Source organism: Magnolia sinica, chromosome 10, assembly GCF_029962835.1.
Source record: "Magnolia sinica isolate HGM2019 chromosome 10, MsV1, whole genome shotgun sequence".
In the NCBI taxonomy this organism is placed as follows: Eukaryota; Viridiplantae; Streptophyta; class Magnoliopsida; order Magnoliales; family Magnoliaceae; genus Magnolia; species Magnolia sinica.
This window is the reverse complement of record NC_080582.1, coordinates 22,979,032-23,003,349: the sequence shown is the minus strand read 5'-3', so window position 1 is coordinate 23,003,349 and position 24,318 is coordinate 22,979,032. Positions and strand designations below refer to the sequence as shown.

At 38.5% G+C, this 24,318-nt stretch overlaps 2 protein-coding genes across 2 annotated transcripts in view; one reads left to right on the top strand and one right to left on the bottom strand.

Moving 5' to 3' along the window:
• The window catches only part of LOC131258182 (uncharacterized), a 67,400-nt gene that overhangs the window by 20,918 nt on the left and 22,164 nt on the right, over positions 1-24,318 (top strand). The window lies entirely within an intron of this gene.
• On the bottom strand, positions 147-1,704 carry LOC131257310 (uncharacterized). The gene is made up of 2 exons (XM_058258218.1): positions 918-1,704; positions 147-777 (listed from the first exon to the last, which is right to left on the bottom strand). The coding sequence occupies exons 1-2, from the start codon at positions 1,235-1,237 to the stop codon at positions 147-149; spliced, it is 951 nt and encodes a 316-aa protein (XP_058114201.1). The 5' UTR covers positions 1,238-1,704.

The following is a 24,318-nucleotide window of genomic DNA, read 5'->3' as shown; positions in this document are numbered from 1 at the left end:
CCAACAAATCAGGATTTTTTCCCTGCTCTCTTTCTTTTCTTTTTCTTTTCAACAACCACACAAATATCTTCAATGTCATTAAATAACAACTCGCCACCCATGTCTACTTTGGTGAGATCAGGTCCTACTTCAGCCTCAGTTACAACCTATGTTTCTGATAAAATGCTTGTCTCATCTTCAACGAAAATCTTTCTTGGAACCTCCAAGACCACATGCCAATTAGGATTTTTTGGATCTCTAGAATAAAAAACTTGCACGGCATGCTCCGCAAGAATAAATGGCTCATCACCCACTTGGTCTGAACTGAGAAGATTAGACAAATTCACCAGTCTCAAATTCCCTACCGCATCGAAAGAAACACCTTGGTGCGTCACCTTCACCCAATTGCACTTTAGTAGAACTGGCTTGTACCCTTCTCGGTACTCCAGTTGGATGATTTTGTGGAGGACTCCGTAATAAGGTACAGATTCATCCACTGGATTCTTATCCTTAGCACTAGATTGGAAGGTGGTCATACTCTCTGTGCTAACACCACTATTCTGGTTCATTTTATTCTCTTCGTATTCCTTGGTGACGAAGAGGAAACCATTGATACAATATTTATTGTACTTCATCGCAAAAGCCTTTGGTCCCCTAACTATATCTCTGAAGACTTCATTACTTGATTCACTCAAGTCTAGCTGTTTCTTCAACCAAGGTATGAACTCATCATCACTCGCCACCTTAGTCCTAGTCCCAACAACTATATTGCGTTGCTTTAAGAAATTTGCATATCTCCTGCAAGTTAAGAAGGTTGTTACAAAATTGACAATTTTTTTCATAAATGTTGTTACAATGTTGTTGAATCAAATTTGAAATTTAAAAAAAAAGAAAAAGAAAAAAAAAAGACATACATACAAGCTAAGTCCAGTTCGTACCCTTGCCATGTCTCATAGTTAGGATGACTCTTCAGTACCCAGGTGCGAGCCTGTTCGTACTCAATACCTTCTAAAACGACACTTTGACCAGGGCCAACTGGGCCAACCACGTCAACATCGAAGTCGTCAACAATATCTTGTAACTTCGGCATGAATGAAATTGATCCGTCTAACCGCTTTTCCAATTTCTCCAAGAGGCTCGTGTTATTTTTCCCTCTATACTGGTTGCAGTATATAAGTGTCTCCTCTTGAATGTATCGTTCTGCTATACAACCTTCAGGTCGTGTCATATTGCGGACGTACGCCTTAAACATCTTCATGAACCTAAAGGAGTTAATAACACATTAGAAAATGTAATTGCATATGTTGGATTGGTTTATTCATATTAAAATCATATTATACCTTTCGAATGGATACATCCATCGATAGTAGACAGGACCACATACACGAGCCTCGTAAGCCAAGTGGATAGGCAGATGCATCATCACAACAAAAATTGAAGGAGGACATGTAATCTCGAGCTCACATAAAGTCCTAGCCATGCCCTTCTCGAGAGCCATTAACATTTCAATATCTATGGTTCGCGAGCATAGGGCATTGAAAAATGTACTGAAGCTTCTAATTATTGTGCGCATAGGCTTATTATCCTTGAATGCATGTTGGATCAAAATTGGGAGCAGATGTTGCATCAATACGTGGTAATCATGAGACTTCATTCCCTTTAAATCAACACTATCTTCCTTTACGATGTTCTTCCAATTCCCACTAAAACCAACCGGAACACGAAGCTCACGTAAAGTCTGGATGAAATGTTTTTTTCTTCTTTTCGAAGGAAGAAAGGACCTCATTTTTGAATCACTTTGCTATCAGTATTTTCTAACCATAAACGCTTCTTAATTCCTAGCCGCTTCAAGTCTCTGCGTGCGTTAGCGTCATCCTTGGTTTTGCCCGTTGTGTTCAACATTAGTGCAATAAGGATTTCACATACATTCTTCTCAATGTGCATAACATCAAGGTTATGGCGTACGGGAATATCCTTCCAGTACTCCAGATCGTATAATATGGATCGCTTCAAGAAGCATGTTGATTCTGCATCATCATTTTGTTCCCGTCCTGCTGTACCACTTTGTTTCCTCTTTCCGATCTTGCCCCACTGCACATTTAGTTTCGAAACGATGCTTTCCACCTCAATCCCAGTCAGACGAATCGGTTGTGGTCGCAACTCCCCCTTCTTATTGAAGGTTCCTGCACTTGTATCTTTTCTGGCCTTATCGTTTAGAGGCAACCACCGTCTGTGACCCATATAAACGTGTTTCTTTCCATGGTGTAATCGTAAGGAATCTGTGTGGGGACCACATGCAGGACAACCATACTTACCCTTAGTCCTACAACCAGAAACATTACCATATGCAGGAAAGTCATGAATTGTCCACAACAAGATGGCACGTATGTTGAACCTATTTCCATCGTATGCGTCGAATGTCGTGATCCCTTTCCGCCACAAGTCTTGTAACTCAGTAATCAATGACTCCAAATAAACAACGATATCCTTCCCGGGCTGTCATGGTCCCTCGATGAGCAAAGTGAGCATAGTAAACTGCGGTTTCATACATAACTTTGGTGGAAGGTTATACGTCACACACATAACAGGCTAGGAACTGTATGACGTGCTGAGAGTGCCAAAGGGGTTAAACCCATCTGTAGCTAGACCCAATCGAATATTACGAGACTCTGCTGAAAAATCCTTATACTTGTTGTCAAGAAACTTCCATGTGCTGGAGTCCATTGGATGCCCCATCTTTCCACTCTGCATTTTTCCGGTTGAGTGCCAGGTCATCTCCTTTGCCACCCATGGCACACTGTACATTCTTTGTAGCCTTGGTGTTAATGAAAAATACCTTAGCACCTTAGCAGGTACTTTAGCTCGTTTTAACTTAGAATTAACATGGGTCTTGTACTTAGAAGTACCACAGTTTGGACAACTAATCTTCGTCTCATGCTCTCTCCAGTATAACATGCAGTCATTTGGACATGCATGAATCTTCTGGTAATCAAGACCTAACTTTGTAATGATCTTCTTCGCTTGGTAGGTATTAGTTGGGGTCTTATTACCGGATGGCAAGACATTCTGGAGTAGTTGAAGAAGAGCCGTAAAGCTTTGTTCACTCCATCCATGGTTCACCTATAATTTAAAAAGTTGTACAATGAAAGTTAGCACAGTGAAATTGTGACAACCAGGATAGAGCTCAGTCATCGCATCTCGTACATTTGCTTCAAACTCATTGGTTGAAGCATCTCCGACAATGTCTTCAGCTTCGAGGGCTACATTGGGTTCATCTTGAATAACTTGGTCAAGGTTATTACAACCGAGGTCTTCAACAACCGCATTGACAATGTTATTTATGTCTGCCACACTATGATACTGGTGAGAAGTGCATTCGGTACACTTGGGTGATTCAGGCTCACCGTGCATGTTCCACACCCTATATGTTGGATTAAATCCATATTTAATCAGATCTATCACCACATCATCGATTGTGCAGGGTAAACGTAAACATCTGCATCTGGTACATGGACAATGAATTGTTTCTCTACCAGGAAGATGTTCTTTTACGAACTTCACAAAGCTCATCATACCATCTATAAATTGTGGGTCCGGGTAATGTAGAGTAATCCACTCCCTAGAGTCCATAGCAAGACTGTAGGTAGGCACACATTTATACACCTAATTCATCATCCAACTAACTATTGACAACATTTATAAAAATAAAAGATATTCAACCAACTTTATGTAACAACTTGCAACTTAACCTACTGGAAACCGTCATGCACCGTAATATCTTACGGCAGAGCGGGTTCTGAGGAGTTACAAGTTGAATTAATACAAAAGAATATAAATGAAGAAATATAAATATAAATTAAGCAAGACAGTAGGTAAGCACACATTTATACACCTAATTCATCATCCAACTAACTATTGACAACATTTATAAAAATAAAAGATATCCAACCAACTTTATGTAATAACTTACAACTTAACCTACTGGGAACCGTCATACACTGTAATATCTTACAGCAGAGCCGGTTCTGAGGAGTTACAAGTTGAATTAATACAAATTATACCTGATGAAGCAAGTTCTTATCTGCAGCAAGAGAAGTGAACGTCTAACAAATAAGATTATATTCCTGAAACAAAACAAGCACTATCTTTCAATTCAAGCTATATCAAAACATCACAGATATATGGTTGATTTGATTAAAAAGGCATTTAGCATTCTATAGAAGCATTTAATGCACCACAGAATCCATTACGTTGTCAAAATGCATCATTAATATTTGAAATAAGTTGACCACTACACTAAAAAGAAAAGAATTAGGGATGATTTCTTTTTTTTAAAGAAGTTAGCACCAAGACTCGAACCTTTGACACACAGGTTAGGAATTGGTGAGATCAACCAACCTGGTAAAGAAGAGAAATGGTAGGGATGGTTTCTTTTTGTAGCTAAAGGAAATACAATCATAGAATAAATACTAGTCATAAGGGCATTGAGTAAAAAAATATATATTTCTGTTATCTTCTCAAGTTAGAAAAGAAGTTTGCACTCTCCCTATCTTTTTGTGAATATCAATAAATTGCTTATCATACTCGCTTCTACCTATACGAGCTAATTGTCTCTATTTACAAGTGCTAATTGTCTCTATCCCATTTGGTAACATACCATCTACTGTCCTCATACAATTTACATGCGAGTCGAAATTTTGGCAGCACCTCCCCATATTCTCCAGATATATGTAAAATTCAATACTAACTAGTTGCCACCTGTAATCCATTACACATGGATAGAGAAAACTGATTAGTAAAGAACCACATATCCGGAGAAAATATAGGGAGACACTACCAAATTTCCAACTACATGTAAACTGAAAATGATGACAACCTAAGTACATGGTATGGTACCAAACTGTCCAAAATGGGACAATTTAGGAATCCATAAAAAAACAAGCATTTTCAGTCAAATGAATATACTGGTTCAATATAAATTCCTAAACGGGGGGGATACATTGTATACCACTAGGTGGCATAAATACTAATTGTAATTGTATCATGATGGAACATCTAAGAAGAAATGGGTTATAATGAAACACAATCAATTATTTCAACAGTTTTTGAAGCATAACTATAAATAAGTACAGAAAACATATTTATCTCAAAAACACCATACACAATCTAACATATTTGTACTTCATGTGTAAGAGCTTCACCTAAATGACCCAAGTCGTGCTATTGTGTATGTAGCTTGCCTAAGCAATCCAACCGACAACCCCTGTAAAAAATAAAAAATAAAAAATAAAAAAGAAAACCACTACATCTTAGACACCTTAAAACAAAAGGCCTCAAACAAAAATAGGATGTAATACTCTTGGAGGAAGGGTTCTCTCCCTTAGCATGAATTTCTTGAATGAACTTGTTTTTCGGCAATATAAATGTACATGTCATGATTGAAATAAGATTTGATGCCAAAAAGTCCCTCTATGATTTAAGAACCATGCATTTAAATGAGGTCCATTGATATTTTTCCCTTTTACCATCCTACCCAGTGAGAAAGTTTGGATGAATCCCTCTAGCAAAGCATTTCCCTTTTAGTTTCAACCAATGCACATGGACTTTAATGAAGGAAAATGGAAAGGGCAAACTAGCCTTTTCTAAGATCACATGTTGTTGGTACAATGATTTGAAAACCTCTACCGTGGAAAAGACCCCAAGGGACCCAAGTCAGCCTTCCAAAAGGAAGTAAAATTTTAAATACCAACTGGGGAAAACTGGTTTATCCAAACCTGTTTGGGTAGAGAGAATTCAAAATATGGATGTTGAAAACCCCTATGAAATCTTCAAGAAATAGAAAATTGCAAAATCTATCAATAATTTCATTGTTTGGTTGTTTTCTATGAAAGTGTCAAAAGGTCAACTCAAATTATATAACAAGTGAAAATTTACATTTAACAGTTTCCAATACTAATTCCATTGTTTGGTTGTTTTGTATGGAAATTTTAAAAGATCAACTCAAATTGTCCACTTAACAAATCATCCAAGTCTTATTATTGACGAATGTTAAATGGAAATAATCAAATACATGTGTACCATATACCAAAAAAAAGGAGAGCTATCTGTGTTAACATGTGAACAAATATTTGGAAAACCTTGTTACAATTTCCAAGTATCAAACAAAACCATGATGTCGAAGAATAATTATAACCCCTAAAGGTTTTTGGGTACCATATTTGCATTTTCCTTTCTTGATTTACCTTTTTTCCTTTTTGTAACTCAATATGGGTTCTTATTTGAACCCAAAGAAAAAAAAGCGGCTTGGTCGTCCAAGTTGCCCTTTCTTTAACATTGGAAAATTATATTTCTAGAAGTTTTGTTAGCAGAAATTTTTTTTGCCAAGAAAAGAGTCAAACTCTACTAATATGTTGAAGAGAAAGGATAATTTGTTAAACACATCAGGAGAATGATTGAGAACCATCAATTGATTGTAGAAGGTGATTCAAGGAGTGCAATTTCCTTGGCATGAAAGAAAAAAGAAGAACAGCCAAAGCAGATTAGAGAATTGTTAGCTTAGGTAAGCACCAAATTTAACCTCATTCCCTGGGAGGCTAATGATCAGGCAAATAGGGTAGCAAAATAAGGTGCATCTCAACTATGTTCATCTAGGCATTCTTCTCCATTTACTTGATGGATGTTGTATGATATTTTTCTTCTTTTTCTTTAAATAAAATTCATGCTAACCATAGAAAAGAATGGATCATGCATGTGTATAGATGTGTGTATGTGTGTATGCATGGATGAATGGATCATGCATGTGTATATATATGTATGTGTCATTGTATGTATGCATGCATGCATGAATGATTGTATGGATGGATGGATTGATCATGAATGTGTGTTTGTATCTATGCATGTGCATGCATCGTTGGATGTATGGATGGATCCACCAATTTTCCCATGTTTCCCCAATGTTTCCTCGAATCAAAGATGCATGCTTTTACTCCCCCCATTAAAGGGAAATTTATCATTTGATCCCTAAATATACAAATTTACTTATTTTTTGCTATTATTCGACTCTTAAATATGCAAATGTGTATGTTAGCATCTCCTAAACTATCATTGAAAAATTCCACCATTTTTTCCATGTTTCCTTGATGTTTCTCTAAGTCAATATGACATTTGAAAATCTACATTTAATGGTTTCTTTTTTTCTTTTTTCGCTTGTGTGTGGAAATGATTTTACTCATTTTTTTAAAAAAAGAAAATCTAGGAAACAAAATTGATTACCCCCTTTTTTGGTTTCCCAAACAGGGAAACTGTCATATCAGGGGAAATCATTTTCTTTTCCATGGTTGTCCACCTTCCTACACAAATGCCATGCTCTGGCTAATGGCTATGTTGTTGCCTACTCAAAAAAATAAAAATAAAAATAAATTTACACATATTCTAAAAAAGATGAACAGTCAAGATTCAGAATCTTTTATATGCCTACCATGTGTGTGGTGATTAAAGGTTGAATAACTAATTCCGTATTCGGCGTTTAACATCTAATACATCCTCATACTGTAGCAATCTAATCCCAAAGGAAAAGACACATGGTTGAAACAACATTAAGATTACAACATTTCTGAAGTGGCAGGCCGAGTGTTGCAAAACTGTTTCAAGTTTTCAGATTGTAGGAGTGCTAAAATGTGGTCCCTAGTTCATTGATCCCAATAGTCGAAATCAGGGGCTGCACTATGGATGCCCCATTCAGCAAATCTCCCAGATTGGAGAAATCCCAACCCTTGTAGTAGTTGCCAACAAATAAGCAGTCAAGAAAGAATTACTACTATCCTTCACATTCAACCACAAAAAGGGCCAAATAACATAGTTCTAGGATCTCCCAATCTGTACGGATTTTTATCCCATGGGCCATCCATGGTGAGGCCTGCATATTTTCCTCATTCAACAAACCTCACAGCTATATTTAGCTAATGATAGCAAACTTGGCTGCATACTAGTGAATTACAACATCGGTGCCAGAATCTATTCACAGAATGCAAATATACCAAATGCTAGACACAACAATAAGTGATGACAGAACGTAACCAGCTCAATGAAATGTCACGATCTTAAGCTCCTATGCTTGCCTGCTACTGAATTGATTCTCTGTGCAAATTCTTTGAGGGATCCAATGCCAACAAAATACTGACTTCACTAGTTGCAACCACATCTACAGAGAGACCCAATTTCCCAAAGATGGAAAAGCCCATGTTCCATCAAATCAAAAGTAAAGTAAACAATGGTGCAAAAAGGTGAGGTCACAGAGTTTTGGTTATTCACATAGAAGCTCTGGCCTCTGGGTAAACAAGTTGAGAGAGATTCTGAAGGTTTTAGCAATTTAAATTGCTTTGTACATGGCACCAAAAGGCTTGCAACACTATCCAGGAGCACAAGTGAAGTCACTTACTCTTTCAGATCCAAATCAAGCAACTCAGCAACTGGTTCTGACCGCGCCACAAGTTCAGGGTTCACCAGTTTAGCAGAAGGCAAGATTCACCTGCAAACCAAAATAAAATAACACCAACACATCAGTCAGGTTTCTCAAGTCAGGTCATTGAGGATAAATATTCCTAGCCGCAGATTGGCATATGCACAACTATCCCACCCATGCCTACAACAGCACCTACATGTAGTTCCACGCTATTCATCATGCCGGCCCCATGATGAATGTTTAGTAGCTCATATTTTTGCCTGCTGATCATCAAGCAGCATGTGTACAAGACAGTGGACGGTTAAAAGGGGCCAACCAACAGCCTGTTTTCGATGTATATGTGCACCACCCAATTTCAAGTCGACCATCAGGTGGATCCCACAAGATATGATGCCCTCACCCAAATTCAAGGCTACTAGATTGATCATGTGGGCCACAGTTTATGAAACAAATGGAAAGTCACAGGGAAAAAAAAACTTGGCAAGTTTTTCTACGCTGTCTGCTACTTTCTAACATTCTGGCCCACATGACAGTTTTTTTTTTTGAAAGGTGACGATTTTATTAGACAACAGCCAAAAGACAACAAAAAACAAAAAAGAAAAGCAACTGAAAAGAGAAAAGACTACACTAAGCTAGAAATACAGCCAACAAGCTCAAACACAAGCCCTCCATGTCAGGAAGCCCACTTCCTGATGAAATTAGAAACCTATCAAAGAAGTCCATGGGTGAAAAGCAAAAACCTACCGGGGAATCGCATCAGTCCGTGAATCTCCCGGCAACTCCCGCACGGATCCCAGTTTAGATCTTCAATATTTGATCTAACGCTTCCATTGCTGAGATTCGGATCACATTTGGAAGATAGAAACGCAAGCAGCTCTAAGAGGGACCCACTCGATGAAAATGGCAAAAAGAGAGCTCTAAGAGGGACCCACTCGATGAAAATGGCAAAAAGAGCAGATGAGCGCTCGATATTTCAGAATTCCTCTTCTAAATCGGATAAACAGTTCAAATCCGATATTCTGTGCGTCTACCATTGTTTATAACAAAATGCCTGTTAATAGTCGTACATGCAAGAGGGACCATTTTCTGGATGCCTAAAATTGTATTATATAACAACATTATAAATATTAATCACTTACAACCAAACGGATTATTTGAATGGTCTATATAACTCTATATAATTACCATTATTTTTATAAAGGAATCACCACTATTTTAAATTCTGCTTAAAACTCACAGTTTTTACAGAAAGCAAAAAACGGTAAACATACCTTTGGAAAGGGGAGGGATCTATGGGCCCCACCATGATGGATATATTTCATCCACGCCGTCCATACATTTCTCAACATCATTTTGGGATAGATCACCAAAAATGAGAATTAAATAAGTCTCGGGGCGACCACAAAATGGGAAAACAGTAGACGGTTGGACGTCCACCATCCAAAACTGAGGTTTCCCCGACGGATTATCGATTTTCGCTGACGGCTAAAAGCCGTCGGTGATACCGACGGATATTAGCCGTAGCCAAAACCCCCCAAAGTCCGTCGGCTTTGCCCCTTTTTTTGGTAGTGTTAATACATGAAAAGTAACAAAAGAATGTAAACATAAGCCGTAAGACCGCGCAGCTCCTCTTAGCAATACGGCCGTGCATCCCAGATTTCCCGGACGCGAAATAGGGTGCGTAACACACTTATGCTGTGCTGATGGTGGGGCCCACTTCACTGTTGTTTTGAGAAATCCACACCGTCCACTGCATTCGGCTCAAAAAATTAGTAAGAACTATCTGGTTTCAGATTAGACTCTGTGTGGCCCACAGGATATTGTATTCCGCCGTCCATCTTGAGTTTCAACGGTCGAAATCCGATACACGTTACTTCCTAGAAAAATTCCACCTAGGTCAAGGCTAGTGGACCTGTAGAATTCTAATAGACGGTCCGGATCGGACCTTCGACGCATGGTGGTGGCCCACAAGAGTCCAACCGAGGCTCTGTTTCACCCACAGGAAACGTGGTTTCCTATTTTGAGAAGGAGACTCGGTCAAACCGAGTTTTGACCAGATCCCCAGTATGGTGTACCTCTCATGCTCATGTACCCGTGTACATGCAATACACACGTGGGGTCCATAGTGATGTTCGAGAGAAATCTGCTCCGTCCATCTATTTTGCTACCTCATTTAAGGAGTTGAAACCAAAATTGACGCATTTCCAGATACCAGGCGGGCCCCAAATCACTGATTTATGGGCTGATCTGTCCGTTGGGCCACTTCTAGAAGGATCCAATGGCTGAAATTTGACATGTACGGTTAGTTTTTGGTCCTCGAGCCATGTATAAAGTTTTAAGCTGAACAGATGGTGGAAACCCAGTGATCTTGCATTCTGGCTGACTTTCAGGCCGCTTGAGCTTCAGTTTCCCGATTTTTCCAGGTCCCTGGTGTGTAATTCTGTTGATCTTGGTTCTCTGGAGTCCGTCCCATGCTCTGGTGTCATCAGAGCATTAAATTCATGCTTTAAGCACCCTTTTTTAGTCCATGCTCATAAATACACTCTGCATTACAAACACGATTAAATCGGGCCATTAAACGGTATCATGCTTGTAAATCCATGCAATAACTGGGTCTGATATGCAATATTTAACCCACAACACAACCCCCAACCAGCATCTTGCTAGTCCCGAGCAAGGTATGCGAAAAATAATTTCAGAAATAAAGGACAATTCCTATAAACCCAAGTGACTTGTGAACAAATAATCGAGATGCGAGAATTCTAAGATTCATGAATGGTGAGTGGAATTTTCTCTTGGAATCAAGCTTGCGGTAAACTTCATAATCAAGTTCAAATATTAATCCCACAATCAGAAAAATTCTAAACATTGAGTTCCATTGGTGTATCGTGTAATCTCGGCTTATCATTAAGGTTCACTTCTTAATTTCATGATATTATCGGTAAACAATAAGATAATTCATAATAACCAAAACTTTCCTCACGGATCATTTTTTCATTAATTGACTTTTGATATATATATATATATATATATATATATATATTCATTAAAATACCGCCAAGGGGAGGAATCAAATCTTCACCTATAGGGAGCAAACCTATGATGAAGACCATTGCCCACCCCTTTCCGACGGCTACTTTGGGAAATTGAACCTTCACCTATAGGGAGCAAACCTATGGTGAAGATTATTCACCCAATCCTTTCAATTTTCTCAGGCTGGTTCCTTTCATGCTTAGTGAGTACCAAGTAAATCCTTCAATATCAACCTGAAACCTTAATGTGAAAGTGAGATGTGACATGTGAGATCATAACTCAATCTATGTTTACAACTTCTAATTCTGGATTAACAATTCAAACTTAACTATGAAATCCAACAGATACTGAATCCAAGCATCTTAAATTACCAACATCACGTATCTTGAAATTCCAAGTGCCCTAGATGGCCGTCAAAATCCCTTCGAATTCATAAAAAAGTCCAGAAAAATTAAAATTTTTTTACAATTTTTGCTCAAGACCAAGAAAACGCTGATTAGGAAACCTAATCTCCCACCCCCAACCTAAAATCTACATTGTCCTCAATGTAAAAGAAATAAGCATGCAACGCACATTGGACAACGAAAAGATAAGAGTGATGGAAAGATAGTACCTGGACGAAAGAATCAAAAGGCTTTCCAAAAATATCTACATAAGAGCGGGTCAGCACAAGAGAGAAACAAACAAAAATAAAATCACAAAAAGAAGATCCTACCTACACCACTTTCGCAGGTACTCTCGATTGCATTTAGCGTATGCAACAAGCCTTTAAACCCCTAGGTTGCCCCTAGTGGACGAGTTGTAGTCTCGTGAGGGTTTGCAGCAATGTTACCCACAAACATTGAACTAACTAACTAGGAAAATGAAACAGAATGAAAAGCTGGGTTGGCTCCCAGGAGCATAAAGGAAACTATTCTAGTCCTATGAAAACAGGAAACCTACCTATACCTCCATCAGACTAGGAGATCAATCCTGGTAAACAGGATCAGTCAGAGGTATGGACATGTCCTCTGAATCAAATTTCTCGACAAATGGCTTTAAGCGATGTCCATTTACTTTAAACTCCTTGCCATTGTCAGGATCTCTTATCTCAACGGCCCCATGAGGATAAACATTAACAACAATGTATGGGCCGGTCCAACGAGATCGAAGCTTACCCTAAAGAGATGTAATCGAGAATTGTACAAAAGGACCTTCGGACCAGCGTGAATGATTTTTGCAAAATGTGTTGGTCATGAAATGCTTTCATCTTGTCCTTGTAAATTCTCGAATTATCGTACGCATCATTCCGAATTTCCTCAAATTCATTCAATTGAAGTTTGCGTAGCAAGCGTTGTCCAGATTGAAATTAAGATTTTTGATCGCCCAAGACGCTTTATGTTCCAGCTCCACAGTAAGTGACAAGCTTTCCCATAGATAAGTCTAAAGGGAGACATTTCAATAGGGGTTTTAAAGGCAAGACGGTATGCCTATAAGGCATCGGTCAATCGGATTGACCAATCCTTATGATCGTGGTTAACCGTTTTCTCTAAAATGTGTTTAATTTCCCTATTATAAATCTCAGCTTGCCCACTTGTCTCTGGGGGTATGCGGTGCTCACCTTATGAGAAATACCGTATTTCTTCATTAAGCTCTCAAATGGTTTATTACAAAAGTGTGAGCCCCCATCACTAATGATGGCTCGAGGCATTCCGAATCGAAAAATGATGTTTTCTTTTAGGAATTTAATGACCGTGCGATGGTCATTAGTTCGACACGGAATCGCTTCACCCATTTAGTGACATAATCCACTACGAGCAAAATATACGATTTCCAAACGATTGGGGGAATGGTCCCATGAAATCGATGCCCCAAAGAATCAAATGCTTCAATGATAAGGATGAGATTCAAAGGCATCATATTTCGACGGACAATACTCCAATTTTCGACAACGCTCACAAGCTTTACAAAACTCATGAGTGTCCCTAAACATAGTAGGCTAGTAAAAGCCACACCGCAGATCTTGGCCATGGTCTTTTTAGCGGAAAAGTGAACCACAGGCCCGTGAGTGACAAAAGGAGATGACGCTCCTGATGCTCATCGCCTGGTACACATCTCCTTAGGATTTGGTCCGGGCAATATTTAAATAAATAAGGATCAACCCAAAAAAGTTGCGCACCTCGGTGAAGAATTTCTTCTTATCTTCTGCATCCTCATGTCCTTCCTCGGCTCGCGGTTCTTCCAATGCTCATCAAAGTCCTTTTCTATTGCGCTAGCGCGTTCCAGTGCTTCTGCATACGTTTTAATAAGAAATGGCGCCAGTCGAGTATAGATAGAAGGTTTCAGTCCCTCAACAAACTTTTGCCCTTTACGAAGCTCATTCGGTATGAGAAATGTCGTAAATCATGCCAACTCTATAAACTTTGCATCATATTGACGCACTACCATATCTCCTTGTTTTAATTTCATGAATTCTATAACCTTTTGAGTATACACATAAGCTGGAAAGTATTTATTTTCAAATTTTGTGCAGAATTGGTCCCATGTCCACCTTTCTATTCTCGGGTTCTCCCTGGTCATAGATTCCCACCAATGATCGGCTTCTCCTTCCAACATATATATTGCTAATTCAACCTTTTGTTGTTCGTTACATCTTATAGCTGAGAAAATTTTCTCCATATGCCTTTTCCAACCCTCAGCTTCACTTGGGTCAGGCCCACCTTTAAACGTAGGCGGTCTTTACCTCTTAAACTTTTCCAACAAGGATCTCATCCCTTCAAGGGCTACAAGTGTCGCTTGAGTCTGCTCCTGAGATTGAGTTATAAGTACTTGTGTTCCCATAAATGAGGCAAATTCTTCCATCGCCTGGAGGATCTTGTCAATAATTGCTCCTTGCCTAGCTACATCGGGTACTTGAGTCTCCGATGTGGCCCCGAGGTTCATACTTTGATCCGTCATAGCCTATGATAAATAAAAAAAATTATGAATTTTACTAAATAATTTTAAGATTATAAGAAATTAGATGATTCAACGTAGACATACATGAAGATCTAAAAGAAGTTAAACTAAGATGTAGTTTAGAACTATGTGCAGAAATTTCTAGTCATAAGGATGCTATTCTAATTGATATTTTTGATATTTTTAGACATTATTTTAACTTGAAAATTTTTATATAGATATATCTATAAGTCTACTATACCCCTGTAAAATTTTATAATAATTCGAAGCCTATAAAATTTTTAAAAATTCAAAGAATACACGCTGTCCAGATTTAAATGATTTCTGGACAGGTTTTTCTTAACCTCAATTATGTATATGAAGGATCAGTATTTTTAATTTTTAATTATTTTTTTATAAAATTATACATATCAAGCTTCAATTAAGTTTTTGAATCACCTCAATCGGAGTTTTACTTAAATAGTTATGATTTTTCAAAGTCACATATTTTATATTGATTATTGCTGCCCAATTTAAGAAATAGTTAGAAAATTTTCAGAAAATTCCTAACGTCCAGATTTGATCTTGTATGTTAATATACAGCCTAAATGAGATCTAAGTATTATATCACAATAAATTAAAATGTCCTACGTATATATTCTAAATTTCTCATCTCCTAGTTAAGGTTGTTTAGGAAAACTTATAGTTAAATATTTATTTTAGGTCCAACGTTTAAGATCAACTTGGCTCTGATACCAACTTTGTCACGCCCCAAAATTCGGGTACCCGAATAGGGTGTCCAGGACCCGAATTCCAGACCCGTGACATATATATTAAAAAAATAAAAATAATAAAAATAAAAAGATAAAGTATGTCCATTTCATATGCATTTCATTTTTTTCCCACCATAGCCCAAAACTTTAAAATCCAAACACAAACTAAGATAACTAATTACATAATTTATTATTTCATCGATGCATACTTATTTAACTTAACTTGAAATAAGAAAATCAAATCAAACATTACTACATTCAGAGTTCTAAAATAAAATAAAATTTATCCTATGTAGAATGACATGTCATGTGCATCCAACCACGTTCCATGCTCCACTACTAATAGTAGTACCCTGCATCTTCGAAATATTCATAACCTGAAATGGTTAAAATATAATGAGTTGACAACTCAATAGGATCACATCAATCCCGAGTTGAAAATCTCACAAATATTACCAAATTTAATCTCGACATATTAATCAAAATAAGACGAACATTGGATGTAAAATCATAGTAAATAATTTAACATTCATGATTATGAAATGAATAAATTATTTAACATAACTTTTCTAAAAATACTAAGATTTGGAGTGGGCAAAACACTCATGTGTGTTGATCCTTTTAGGGGATGACCCACGGCAGAGCACCGGTGTTGATCCTTTCAGGGTATGACCCTCGGTAGAGCACCGGTATAACCTTTTAGGGACAAAAGCCCAGGGCAGTGCACCCGTGTGTACTGATCCTTTTAGGGAATCACCCAGGGCAGAGCACCCGTGCCGATCCTTTTGGGAATGACCCTGGGCAGAGCACCCGTGTCGTGCTGATCATTTCGGGAATGACCTTGGGCAGAGCACCCGTATGAATCATTGCATAAAACAAATAATTATTCCCATAAGATGCATCTAACTTACAAGGAAACATTGTAACAAATAATATCAGAGCACCCGTAAGAATCATTGCATTAAAAAAATAATTGATGACATAAATATTCATCATCCCACTAGATAATATCAAATGCAAAGAAAATAAAAAGAAGAAGAAGAAGAAGAAGAATAATAATGATAATAATAATAATATTTGCATTGGTTCAGTAGTCACATAAAGAACATTCTTCAATAGGGAATTCCTTATGAATATTTTAATATCTAGTTATGAATTTTTCAAATAGGGAATGATCACCGACCTGCTATGGAAAAATTGCGTGATTGGAGAAAAATAATCTGAAGCGATGTTGATTTCTACGTGTACTAGCCTGGATTGATCAACTTTGAACTCGATGTTGAACCCTCACGGATACTCTCCCTTCTCCTGATCTCTCTTTTTCTTTTCATAATCTTTCTTTCATGATTTTTTCTTTCATTTCCTCTAGATAGCATGAGAAAATGGGGTATAAAAAAAATAATATCAGGTGAGTTAGTGGGTTGGGAGTTTAATGAACCGTTTAAATTGAGGATTGGGTCCCACCATGATGATAGCAATCATGGTGGATGGGTTCCCATCCGCAACCATATCGTGGAGTAGTGGGAAGAGAGGGAGTCGTGGAGGAGAGGGGTTGCTTTGTGGGTGACGTGCGTCAGCACGTCACTTACTTTGCATCTTTTTATTTTATTTTTTGAAGAGTGGGCCCCACGGCTATGATGTGATAAATCCACACCGTTCATCAGTTTTGCCCGACAGGGTTAGGGCATGAGCCAAAAAAAATGAGGGCCATCCAAAGCTTATGTGGGCCACATCATATGTAACGGCGGTTTAATGGTGGAACCCACCGTTTAAAAGAAACAGGGTATTACAGTCGTCTACCTGATATTGGCAAATATGCACAAGCTGGTTATATTTATCCACGCAGTGGATAAAACAAACTCATCAACTCATCATGGTGGGGCCCACAGCTTTGACACCAGCTAGCTGGCTGGTGTCGGGGTCACCAGCCAAACCGGCCTTCCCACGTGCAAAAAAAAATGAGCGGAGTGGATATAACACGTACATTGTGGTGGACCCCACGGAGCTTATGGCTGCAGATCCCGTGCAATCCGCGTCCCTCTTTTTTGGAAGTTTCAAAATTGATAATATGGTACCATACTCCGCGGATTAGGTTGGATGATATGCTTGTGCCGTCTAATGATGGGGTTTGGCATAACACTAGTAGATCCATACCGTCCAAATCAGGGTCCTGTTGTGGATGGCTCCAAAAGCACGATGATTGTTGCAATTGAATTCAACTAGTAGAAATTGGACCTTTAATAATTTTTTCCTATTTTGCCGTTTGATGGCCACATAATGGACAGATATGCTTTTCTAGCAGTATGCCTCATCCACCATGGGTCCATCATATGGACGGTCTGGATTGATCCATTCGATCTAGAATGCACTACTGGAGCGCATGCATTGCTACCTCTTCTCACTTTGGTTGAGAAAGGAAGAACAAGAAAATGGCATTGTTATGATTGGTGCCAACACCTTAGTTTCCTTCTTTTTTACCCTGCCATATGTTTTTAGATACGTGGACCGTCAAGTAGTCAACCTGAACAATCCACCAGGTTGGCCCCACTTTTCATGGGGCACCCTAAAATGTTTCTCACCGATTAGAGGAATTTTTCCATCTGATCAGTGTCATATAAATATGGACGGTTGGATCAAAGTTCTGAAAATCATTATAAATAGTTCATTCGAGAGATTGCACTCTGAATAACCAAGGTACCATTTTGGTAGCATGACCATGACCATACCATTTGTGTCTTGGAAACTAGTTGTTCCATAACGGTTGCGTGGCAGTTATTGCCTTCCAAAAAAAATGGTTCCAGACCGTTACGGGACGGTATGGGCCATTTTTTCTATAACTGTATTTTGGCCCTGTAACTCGTAATGGTTTCGCCATTACCATTATGGCTGTTATGTAACTGTTTGGCTTATCATGCTTGGAAAATCAACAATTATGAAAAAAAAAAAAAAAAAAGTTGTTTGGAAGGTAAGCATCCTCTAATCAACATGAGTTATTCGTGGCAGTCCATGAATGGTGTGGGAACTTATCAGATGGCCTAGATCGTTGATTGTGCTCTTGTTTAAAAGCACTCAGGTAGCACATGAGCTTTCTCCATCATATTTGAATATAGGGAATCTAAGGTGCGGATATGGAAAAGGTAATTATTATTTAATTATTACTCTTGTCAAAATTGTAGAAAAATGGATTCCATTTTATGGGTTCTGTTTATATAGCAAGTGGAAATCTCAGATTAATTACCTAACAATAAACACAATGTTGTCTGATGTTTTCAATCCGTACATGAAATAGGGGTCTTGAGCGATCGACCAAGCTGATTGATCGAATGAGTGAGCCCCAGATTATATAGATTGGTCTCTGGACAATTTTGGACATGATCGATTGATCGACAGGTCGAGTTGATTGATCGAGGAAATTTGGAAAATACTTGTCAACTCTTTGGACACTTTTAAGCATGTTCAAGCGTTTGAACATTTGGCCATCGATCGATCGAGGGTTGCTTGATCGATGTCAATCGATAGATGCTTAGATCGATAATGTGCGCAATTTTGCATAATCACGTGATTAATTTTTTATTCTGGGTGTTTTACTATAAATATGGGTGTAATACGGGGTTAGAGTAACGAGGGAATAGCTTAAACATTTCTAAAACGGTTTTGAAGGGAATCTAGGGTTTTTTGAAGGGTTTCATATCTGTAAGTAGATTTATCTCTTGCAATATCGTACCATAGTGGATTTTGCTATCGCTTTGTACCATGGTTTTTTCCTTTGAGGGTTTTCCACGTAAAATTCGTGTGTTCCTCTACATGCTTTGTTGTGTTTGTCTTTTGCGTCTTGGATTCAAATTCGGAGTTTGCTTTTGCGGTCCCCCAACACACAAGAATCATGATTCTCCATAAGGGTAATCATTACTTTGCTGATATATCTCTATTCGAATAGCCACTACCTAATTGTTAGGAGAATTCGGTTTATTGGATTAGAGATGATTTTTCTTTTTGGTAAAGATTGAAAATACTCTTGATAACCAACAATCATGATCTCTAATACATAGTTATGATTAACTAATAGGAGATGAACTCATTTTTAGGCATTTACCAATCAGGCCCTTAGAATATGCTTGGATGGATTTTTAACTTCATTTTACTCTATTTGATGTGCAAACTTAAAAGATTCCCTTTTGCAGTTTTGTTTGGAAATGCACTCTCTCAGTTGCAAAGGACAGATTTGGGAATTTGCAAATTGTGGATTGCGCCGAAGCTAGTTTCAATCGTGGTTGGGTTTTGCTGCCATTTACTGAATGATTAGCATTGGCTGGTCAATGTGACTCCTGAGAGACATTGTGGGGCACACAAGATGAACAATTTAGATGGATGGTTAGACCTCTGCTGTTACAACTGATCTAGGATTGTCTGTTCAGTGGTCATAAACTGAGATTGGTAATTATTTGGGAGACATGGGCAATACAAAGCAACGTATTTGGATGGCTACTCTTCACACATACCAATGTTTCATTTGAAAATTTGAAAATTTGTGCCAATCGATCCCTTGAACTTTGTTTGGTGGGATTAGCTGGTTACCAATTTTAAAAACTTATGATTGGCGAGCGCCGCATTGCATATGCCATTGCTCCAAATGGGTTGAGCCCGATCATCAGTTTCTACATTGTGAGGTTCTCTCGTGGCTGTATTTCTCTTTTTGCATAGCGGAGTAAGCGAGACATTGTGGCGGATTGTGTGAATCCGGGATTTCGAGTGTAGACAGTTGATACCCTATACATTTTTTATTTATTTGTTTGCATAGTCTATAGTTTCCTAGTTCATACAATTTAACTAAGTTTTTAACAAAGTGCTATATGTCAGCATGTATGGATGGTTCTATCTCTACTTGCTTTATGGTCATGTTGGTGCTTTTGTGTGTTGAGCATTTGCCCCTTAGACCATTGGATGCATTGACTGATACTATCCATTACAATGATGCAAAACCCAATATGTTCCTTTAATCCATATGAACCAACATGTTATGAAAATCTAAAAGGGTAGGATATTAAAACTTATTTAATCTTTTTATCTGTGGATAGATTGAGAAAGGAGGAAAGAGAAAACATAGAAGAGAAGAGAGAGAATGAGGATTAGGGTCACACGTCCTCACTTCTCTTGAGTCTTTTAACACAATTGTCAATATTTACAAGAACGCCATTAATAACAAAAGCAAAAATACCCATTACGTCGTTCGTTGCTGCTAATTCAATCAATAAGGCCACACATGTGAGCGAGGGCTTGATTGGTTGTTTGGGTGAGGGTAAGATGCATGGGCATGCCAAAGTCTATTCGACACAGATTTGATTGAATTGCCGGTATCCCATATGTTGAGATGGACAGATTGGAGACTGGACAATCATCCAATTATCCTCTCAACCACTGGTTTGCACTCCGTTTAGGCGATTTGTGAAATGGTAGGAGTTAGCCATTCCGAATGAGTTCCTTTTGCCTTGTGATAATAGACTGAGTCTACGAACTTTAGGACTTTCTTTCACTAGTTTTTAAGTTTGTCTCTCAAATGAACAAAAATGTATAGATAAATTGAAAGAAAGGCTAAAAATTGCCGACTATATTAATGTTTGAATGTATGGCCCATTACAATTGACAAAACAATTAATAACCAAAAAAATAACCAAAAACAGGAAAGATAAATACTTGATGCATATATTAGAACAGACGATCAAGGTGGGTGGTTAGCAGGATATGACCGGATTGGTATGATCAACTAAATCAGAACTTAGAAGATCATGATCCTACGACTTGAGGTTGATGATATTTGCTCTACTCCTATGGTACTGTAGCGGGAATCGCTATGCAGTAGTTATCTATGTTAGAACTAGGGTAGGCTAAACTAAGATAAAAGAAAGATAAAATGTAGATAGATGTGTTTGGCGTGGGGTCTCGATCTCATCTTTGTGTGCTCCTTTTATTGCTAGCTGAGGCGGTGAAAACCCCTCGCTAGGCTTCCTTGCTACTTCTAGGTCCTTCTCACTCACGTTGCATTCATGAATATGGGTATTTCCTTGATTGATCTAGAATTGCCAACTTACATTGGAAAGGAAGGACTCCAGTTAGATCCGGGCATGTTGGCTTCTCGGATCTTCTTCCATTAGCTAGTCCCACTATAGAGATGTTCGTGGCCCACTAAAGATCTGGCCTGGGGCCACCAAAGATTCCTATAATGAAGACAACTAGGCTAAGATCTGGGAACCTCAAGAGTTGTTCTAAGTCGATCATGGCCACTCAACGTCTCTTGACGGCCCACCTTGTTGACTTTAAGAGGTCCCGTTCCTTGATGGTTTGGAATGCTGGTGGGGATAGATGCACCGGATCACCAGATCCTGATCTCGCAATATCTTAATCTTGATCAAAGCTTGCCTTGGGATGTCTGGGTAATCCTTCTGTCTCTTCCGATCTCTGCGGCGTAGGATGGTTCGGATATGTCTGATACTGATTTGTTATCGGACGGACTTGCCTTCTCATCCAGCTCTCCCATTCTTTTAATTCTGATTCATGTACGGAAGGCTAGACCTGCTTGAGCCAATGTATTCATCCCTCCTGACTTGGGGTTTGAACCAAAGTCAGATTGGGTTGAACATTGGTCCAATCTCCTGGTATTTGGAATATTCTCGAATACTGCTGGCTCTTTGAACGTCTTTGGGAAGATCTCCCATTTTGGAAGGATTGTAGGAGATGACCTCACTGAGAGAATCATAGCCATATATGTCATTAGATCTGTTTTCTTGGTGGGTCTTTTATAGACTAGTGTTTTAAATAACGTGTAGCATATAGCGTGGCGTTTGGCCCTCTATAGCATGTAGCGTAAGCTACACAATCCTTAATATTTTTAATTAAAATAATAGAAAATATGATAAATTTTACAAAATGCATAATTTCTATGAGTTATTGACTACGAATCTGGATCATCAACCACTTATTCCATGCAAAATCTCTCTCTCTCTCTCTCTCTCTCTCTCTCTCTCTCTCTCTCTCTCTCTCTCTCTGCCTTTAGACATTTCTAAGTGTGACTTCTTTTTATTTATTTATTGAAACACCACAAATTCATGATATAGACCACAATTTGGATGGTTCGGATTGATCCAAGTGCTCTATCTATGATATGGACCACAATTTGGATGGTCCAGATTAGTTTAATGTAGTGCCATGTGTCATAGGTATAAGTCATCACCATTTTAAAATATGTGTTAAACTAACATAGAAAAAACACTTTTAAAAAAAGAAGAGATTTTAGGTACCTTACGCTATACACGCTACACACTACACTACACCATGTAGCGTACGTTACATGTACTGTAGCTTACGCTACTAGGGAATTACGCTATTTGCGTACGTTATGTAGCATTTTCGCTATGGTACGCTAGTGCTACTGAAAACACTGGTCTAGAAACTCTCATATGCTCAGCATACCAGTGTCAATGCTATACAAGAGATGGAGGACCTTGGATCAGTCACACACACTACACTGTCTCTACCAGATATTGATCATAGAATTAAAGCTGGGTGGCTGAAGTGGAGATGTGCCTCTGGAGTTTTATGTAATCGCTACATACCAATAAAATTGAAGACAATTTTATAGGATGGCTATAATACCAGCTATGCTTTGTAGGACAAAATGTTGGGCAGCCAAAGAACAACATGTTCACAGTATGAGTGAAGCGGAAATAAGGATGCTGAGATGGATGATTGTAAGACAAAGACGGATAGAATTTGGAATGAATGCATTTGAGGGAACTTAGGAGTATCATAAATAGGTAATAAGATGAGGGAACATAGCTTTAGATGGTTTGTCCATATTCAATGGAGACCAAGAACTGCACCGGTTAGAAATAGTGAGTTGGCTCAAGCTTGGACGAGCCGTGTGGGGCCACCTCGAAGTGAGTTGGCTCAAGTTGAGGGTTCTAGAAGGGCAAAGGGAAGGCCCAAAAGGACGTGGGTGGAGGTATGTAAGAAAATACTCAAGGACTGATGGCTTAATTGAGGATATGGTCTGTGATGGAGTGGAATGGTGAAACAGGATTTGTGTAGCTGATCCCAATTAGTTGGGATGAGGCTGGATGATTATAAAAATATATCCTGCTAGAACGACCTGAAAAAACATTAATAAAACTAAAACATAATAATATTGACATATTATTTTGAGTAAAACCATTCAAGTTTAAAAGTCAACCTAAATAACATGTTACAAGCGGTACAAACAATCATATCTGCATATTTGACTTTGGTAAATGGGTAGTTCTATCCCCATTACCTGCATCACCTGTAACAGTTCCAATGTTTGGAATTGCAGCAATTAAGATTGTCTGGTGGAGAAAGATTTTTTTTTTTTTTTTTTTTCTTTATAACAACATTAATGGTCAACCTCCTTGTAAACATTAAAAAATGGTCACAAAAACTATTAACACATGCACATGCACTTCCAATTTTTTGAAAATGGCTGCCTTCTCCCTCTACAAACACATCCTTCATTCTGCTACATTGATAATTGGCTTGGCTTGGCAAAGTTGAGTGCTTTTCAATTTTCTTTGTCATCTTTCTGGACATTACTGGATGATTCTGATAGGCGTAGAAGTCTTTATTCAGAGAACCTTGCTAAGCCCACATGTGCCTCTATTTGTGGCTCTGGAATGTTTGGCAGACATACAATCTGTCGATCAGATGGGCTGAAATGTGTGGGTGACCTGGCGTGAAAAATAAGGCCAGTCAGCTCATCAGGTGAGCCTCATGTTTATGAAGACAAGGGACATATTTAGAGAAAAAAATGAGCCAACTCTCCACAGTCAATGTACAGATGTGGCCCACCAGATGAGTTGGCAGGTCTGATTTCTGGTCAAGGTCATCTATTTGGTTGGCCCGCCTGCTGAACACTCCCATGCCACATTTGCCTTGTTGACATGTGTGGGCATGTGTACTGGTGCATGTGGGCTTAGAAGAATTCTTCTGTATATGTTGGCCATATCTAGCTTCTCTGTGCTGGATATTCAACTGTTCTGATGGGTCTGTTATCTCAGGTATACTCTTCAGAACATACATTTGACAAAGGAGAAGAACAGTGTTTGTGCGAGTTTGTTCTTTTCTGGCAACATGGTCCAATTGCGGGGA